The sequence below is a fragment of the Osmerus eperlanus genome, chromosome 26, assembly GCF_963692335.1.
Source record: "Osmerus eperlanus chromosome 26, fOsmEpe2.1, whole genome shotgun sequence".
Lineage (NCBI taxonomy): Eukaryota > Metazoa > Chordata > Actinopteri > Osmeriformes > Osmeridae > Osmerus > Osmerus eperlanus.
Window position 1 is genome coordinate 9,627,444 of NC_085043.1, and position 6,000 is coordinate 9,633,443.

General features: G+C 53.1%; 1 protein-coding gene across 5 annotated transcripts in view; it reads left to right on the plus strand.

The window, feature by feature from the left end:
- Positions 1-6,000, plus strand: part of pde4dip (phosphodiesterase 4D interacting protein) — a 50,710-nt gene that overhangs the window by 37,715 nt on the left and 6,995 nt on the right. For all 5 annotated transcript variants that reach the window (XM_062452894.1, XM_062452895.1, XM_062452896.1 and 2 more), the window contains 8 exons: positions 1,380-1,480; positions 1,843-2,021; positions 2,158-2,461; positions 2,569-2,749; positions 2,968-3,084; positions 3,219-3,648; positions 4,355-4,590; positions 4,852-4,905. In XM_062452894.1, the coding sequence (XP_062308878.1) occupies positions 1,380-1,480; positions 1,843-2,021; positions 2,158-2,461; positions 2,569-2,749; positions 2,968-3,084; positions 3,219-3,648; positions 4,355-4,590; positions 4,852-4,905 (1,602 nt within the window). The remainder of the gene's footprint in view (positions 1-1,379; positions 1,481-1,842; positions 2,022-2,157; positions 2,462-2,568; positions 2,750-2,967; positions 3,085-3,218; positions 3,649-4,354; positions 4,591-4,851; positions 4,906-6,000) is intronic.

Sequence of the window (6,000 nt, forward strand, 5' to 3'; positions counted from 1 at the left end):
AATAAAGCAACCGTGACAATTGAGCTCATTTGGGTTAAAGCATAACAGATGCTGGGCAAACGCAGGGCAGTAAACATGGTTCTGTATGCCAGTCCCCCTCCTCTCCAGGACTCGAGGTTTGTCTAATAGTCATAGTTATAATACTGCCTCTTTCTGAGGCAACATATTCTTTCATATGAGAGTCACAAGCACAACTCAGCCAGGAAAGTCATCCTCTCACTTCATCATCCACACAATGTTCTTAACAGCTCAATAAACACAACATCTGACATTTGATTGGGTGATTTTTATGGTGAAGCACAACTTGTCCCTTCCTTCTCCGCACATGCTGACCAGAATCGTATTCAAAACTTATTTTAAGTCCTCGAATACCTTTTTCCACTTTTCCTTGGACACACAGAGCCTGCAAAGGGCAGCATTCAAAAGATAGTTAAACCCCTTTCCAGTGATATTAAGTACCCACTGTGGTAACATGCTGTTCCTCATCAGAAACAGCCACGTCAAGTCTTATAGTCTATACTGGGATTACCTAATCCTGTTTTAGTCATCATAATCCCCAGGGGTTCTTCCTAGTCTTAATAAGGCCTGGCAGACCACCTGTTCTCCAGACCCCTTCAAACCCAGTGTCATTGGTTTAAGGTAGGAGATTAGGTCCTCTTTCAGGTTGAGTCCCTCCACCAATCTAATGAAGGGAATTTAAATCCAAGTATGATTGACACATTCTACTTAAGTCTCTTCTCTATTCCTTAGAATCTTTCTGCATCTGCACGTTTTGTGCTTTACAACAAAAACGGCCCAAACGGGACAGTTTGATTCGAACCCCCTGTCACTTCACTAGTAAACCATTGAGGAGCTAGAGAATAAACTCTGCCCTGTCTTCACTGTGGAGACAGGGCAGAGTTTATTCTCTAGCTCCTCAATGGTTCGAATCAAACGGTCCCGTTTGGGCCGTTTTTGTTGTAAAGCACAAAACGTGCAGATGCAGAAAGACTCTAAAGTAAGGGTTAGAGTATGTCTGTTTAGATCAGCTCTTCCTGTGAGACGCTGAAGCTGATCCACAGTCAGTTTTATCCTCCATTAAGGCTGGGATTTAGAAACTCAGCTGTTCTCAGATCAGGGCTTTGTAATTAATAAAACGTTTTGCTGGTAACAGACACGATTCAACCGTTCTTACATGATCTGCTCAGATCTAGCATGTGGCCACGCATTAATTTCTCACAGTTTTAATTCGGTTGTCTTTGGGTCGGGATAGTGGTAGGAACAATCTTTCTGAACGGTTGCTGAATTGTGCTCAGGCAAATGGATGGATGAATATTCAAGCATGAATAGGGTTAGTGTGTGCGAGGGTGCATGTTGACGTGCTCGCTCTGTCTGTCTAGAACCCAGCACAGAGGAGGAGGATGATGTCACCAGCGAGTACACAGACAGCATCGAGGAAGAGGAGGAGAAGCTGACGGCTCGGACACTCGCCAACATGCAGGTACTGTGGTCGCATTCACACACCTACTTATAGGGGGTCAGATGGCTGAGCGGTTAGGGATTCGGGCTAGTAATCAGAAGGTTGTTGGTTCGATTCTCGGCCGTGCCAAATGACGTTGTGTCCTTGGGCAAGGCACTTCACCCTACTTGCCTCGGGGGGAATGTCCCTGTACTTACTGTAAGTCGCTCTAGATAAGAGCGTCTACTAAATGTACTTCAGGAAACCTGATGATATTCAATGACCGTTTACAAAACATAACATTTCTCTTATTATTCTCCTATTCTTCAGTGAAGAAGAACAAACAGTTTTACCCTCAATGTTGCAAGACTTGACATTGCCCCTTATCCCTTACGTCCAATCAGATCCCAGATCGGTGTGGAGGACAGGGGAAGGGGAAGCTGTCCCAGGATGCAGTGGGGGAGGGCCAGGGGCTGTTGGAGGTGAAGCAGCTAGTGGAGCAGAAGAGGGTGGTGGAGAGAGAACTGGGGGAGCTCAAGGCCCAGCTAGAGAAGGCTGGCTTCTCCTCTCTCTCCCAGATGAGGTGAGACCGCCGGAAGACCATCTCCGCGAGACACCGGGACCTTTCAAGTCTTTGCTGCGTAGCGATATACGTCTGCACCAACTGGACCTATCGATCTGTCTTATATGTTTGGTTTGTCCATCTCCTCCCTCCGTAGGAGAGCCTTCTTCAGCCTGCGGGAGGAGAACAACCAGCTCAAGAAGCAGAAGGAGGAGCAGAGGCTCCTGGAGGAGGAGGAAGAGGAAGAGGAGGAGTTGGATCTGGACTTGGAGGAGGAGGAGGAGGATGTGGGGAGTTCGGAGCGATGGGAGGCCTACGATGAGGCTTGTCCCCCCCAGGGAGGCTGTGGCCCCCAGGGAGGCTGTGGCCCCCTGGCCCAGCTGAGAGGCAGTCAGGGGCAGAGGGCGAGCACCAGGCCTCTGTCTCTGGACCTCGGAGCGCTGCTGGTACACTCCTCACAGGTAGGGGGCGCTCTAACATGCACCAATACAGGATAGTACTGTAAACACACAAAAATAGTGGGAGTTCGGAGGTGGACAGTCACGTTTGTCCTTCTCCTGTGTGCCAGGAGGATGACCTGGAGACGGAGATAGCAGGCAGCCGCCAGCAGAGGGCGCTGGAGTCTGAGGCGTGTGTGGAGGCATTGCGCCTGCAGCACCAGAGCAGGGAGCTGCAGGAGAGGCTCATGGTGTCAGAAGCCACCGTGCAGGCCCAGGCAGAGCAGCTGAAGGACTACAGAGAGCTGCTGAGTGAGTTCACACACCCTCACACACACACATCACGTGTGTGCGTACAGTCAGTGTGTGTGTGTGAGTGAGTGTGTGTGTGTGCATACAGTCGGTGTGTTTGTGTGCGTGTGAGTGTGTGAGGAGGCACCACAGCCAGTGTGTGTGAGTGTGTGAGTGTGAGGAGTGTGTGAGGAGTGTACACAGACTCATAGTGTGTGTGGTTGTCTCGTCCCTCCCAGCGGAGACGTCCGTGCAGCAGGACAGCAAGCATGTCCAGGTGGACCTGCAGGACCTGGGCTACGAGACGTGCGGCCGCAGTGAGAACGAGGCGGAGAGGGAGGACGCTAGCAGCCCCGGTAACCGCCGGGACTCAAACCCACCACTAGAGGGGGGCGAGGAGCTAGAGGAGGAGCACAGGGCTAAACACGTTCTTTTAGAAGCTGGTGTGTGGGCCCCTTGTCTGACTCGTGTTCACCCTCCCGCCCCTCAGAGTTTGACGACCTGGAGATGTGCACCTCCCTCGAGTGCGGTTCCCAGTGGTGGCCCGCCCCGGCGCATCAGGGGAAAGCAGCGGGCCCGGGCGAGGACGTCTCGTCCCTCCAGAGGTTGGTGGAAGACCTCCGCTCCCAGCTCGCCCGCTCCCAGACGGCCGTCAGGGGCCTCCACAACCGCCTGCTGTCCGCCTCCGGCCACGTCGGAGCATCCACCCCCCGCAGGGTCAACTGGGGCACCCAGGCCTCGCCCCCCCAGAGCGGGCCGGAGGAGGACGAGGGCTGGCAGTCCTCTGACGGAGGGCCCTCCCCTCGACACCCTGGCCCAGACAGGGACCTGCAGGAGCTGGTGACTCGGGTGGGCGCCCTGGAGGACCAGCTGAGAAAGGGAAAAGGCCCTCTGGGGGCCCCACAGGAAGGAAAGCCCGGGTAGGTTGGCGGCAACATCACTTTAACAGGCCGAGTACCATTAGAAATGATGGTGATCGCTTATCTGGGCTTGATTGTTCTTGTCTGACACAATGGCGAACGTCAGCACACGCTGCAAGAGCGTTTCAGTGGCACGAAACGTTCGAACGATCAAATATCAAACGTGATCAAATACTATGCAGGATATGAAACAGTTGAAGCCGAGAGTGGAAGTGGCTCTGGTACAGAAAAACAACCCCCTCCATTCTCCTGTGTATCCATGTGAAGCGCACTGCTCCAGATTGCCAGTCACGGAGAGGCCCTGGAGGGAAGGGAGCTTTGGGAGTGCGGAGTACTCATGTTGACTCACAGCCCGAATACAGGATAAACGATTTAGTCAAAATTATACGTAACCTCTGGTTAAACTGTCAATGTTGCTAAGGCTCCAATATTTCTTCCTCTCCTTCTTTCTCTTTCTTTCTCTCATCCCTCCCTCACACTCTCTCATCCCTCTCTCTCTCCCCCCCTCTGTTTCTCATCTGCATCTCTCTCCCCCCTCTCTTATCCCTCTCTCTCTCTCTCTCTCTCTCTCTCTCTCTGTCTCTCTCTCTCTCTCTCTCTCTCTCTCTCTCTCTCTCTCTCTGTCTCTCTCTCTCCCTCTTCTCTTATCCTTCACCCTCTTTCTCTCTCTCTCTCACCCCCTCCCTCTCTCCCTGACCCCTGGTAGGAGGTTTGACCCCCTGATCCAGGCCCAGGCCCGTGAGCTGTCCGTCCTGCGGCAGCGTGTGCGAGAGGGCCTCTGCGTGTGTCACATCCTGACTCAGCACCTGGGCGACACCACCAAGGCCTTCGAGGAGCTGCTGAGAGCCAACGACATTGATTACTACATGGGGCAGAGCTTCAGGGAGCAGCTGGCACAGAGCTCCGCCCTGGCGCAGAGGGTGGGCACCAAGATCAGCGGACGTGAGTGGCACACACACACACACACACACGCGTAGATGCACACACACGCGCAGATGCACACACACACACGCCCGGCAGACACACTCACGCTTAACACAATACGACATGCTCATATATCTGTTCATGTACAAAGACACGTGGAAATGTGGTACATAAACGCATACAAACATACAATGAACGCTTGTCTTGTAATTGAATCTTTGATGTTATGTAAGGGGATAGAATGTATATTTATATTTATTTTTTGTTTTTCCCCTAAAGGAGATCATCCAGAGCTTTCTAATGATCAAACCGGTCCTGAGCTGATAGCCATTCGTCAGTCCTAATTTACATCCTAGATGTGTTTGTGTGTGTTTGTGTGTGTTTGTGTGTGTGTGCGTGTGTGTGTGTGTGTGTGTGTGTGTTAGAACTGAATCACTGCACCCATCAGATTTCAGCCATTGGAAAGTATTGAACAGTGTTTGGGTCCATGTGTGATCCCTGGAGGGGTGAGAGAGTGGATCAGTGACAGTCGTTAACTCAGTGCCCTGCAGGGGTCTGTCAGGCTGACAAGATCGATGGCAACACCATCACAGAGCCCTCTCTGGGGTGGGGCTGCTGTGGATTGGCGAAACTCTGTCGCAACAAATTCTCTGTTTCGCTCCGAGGGTTAATGGTATGTTCTGTGGTCTTATGTTAGACGTGTTAGATGGCTTTGTAGCGTTCCTGGTAATGTGTTGAGTCAGGGGGCTAATTGGGTGATGTCACCGTGATGTCATTGTGATGTCACCGTGATGTCACTGCATTACAAAGCAGCACTGCTGACAGTGTAATTAGGATAACAGAGACGTGATTGGTCCGAACCCCCTTGGCCTCTCTCCGCCGTCCTTCTCATCGCCGTGGCAGCAGACACAGACCGCCCTGGTGGAGTTGGGGGGGTAGGGGGAGGGTGGGGGGTTGACCGAGATTGTGTGTGTGTTTGTGTGGGGGTGCAGGGAGAGAGGGGGGAGAGAGAGAGAGAGAGAGAGAGAGAGAGAGAGAGAGAGAGAGAGAGAGGGGGAGAGAGAGGGAGAGAGGGAGGGAGGGAGGGAGGGAGGAGGGAGGAGAGGAGGGAGAGGGAGAGGGGAGAGGGAGATGGGAGAGGGAGAGGGAGATGGGAGAGGGAGAGGGAGGAGAGGGGAGAGGGAGAGGGGAGAGGGGAGAGGGGGAGAGGGGGAGAGGGGAGGGGGAGAGGGAGAGGGAGAGGGAGGAGGGCGAGAGGGGGAGAGGGAGGAGAGGGGAGAGGGTGAGAGGTGGGGAGTGGGAGAGGGGGGAAGAGGAGAGAGGGAGAGAGGGAGGGAGAGAGCCCTGCAGTAGTCCCACACAGATGGCCAGCCAGATGTAAAGGACTTAAACATGTTTTAGTGCCAGTCGTCTCATTCAGGCTGAGCC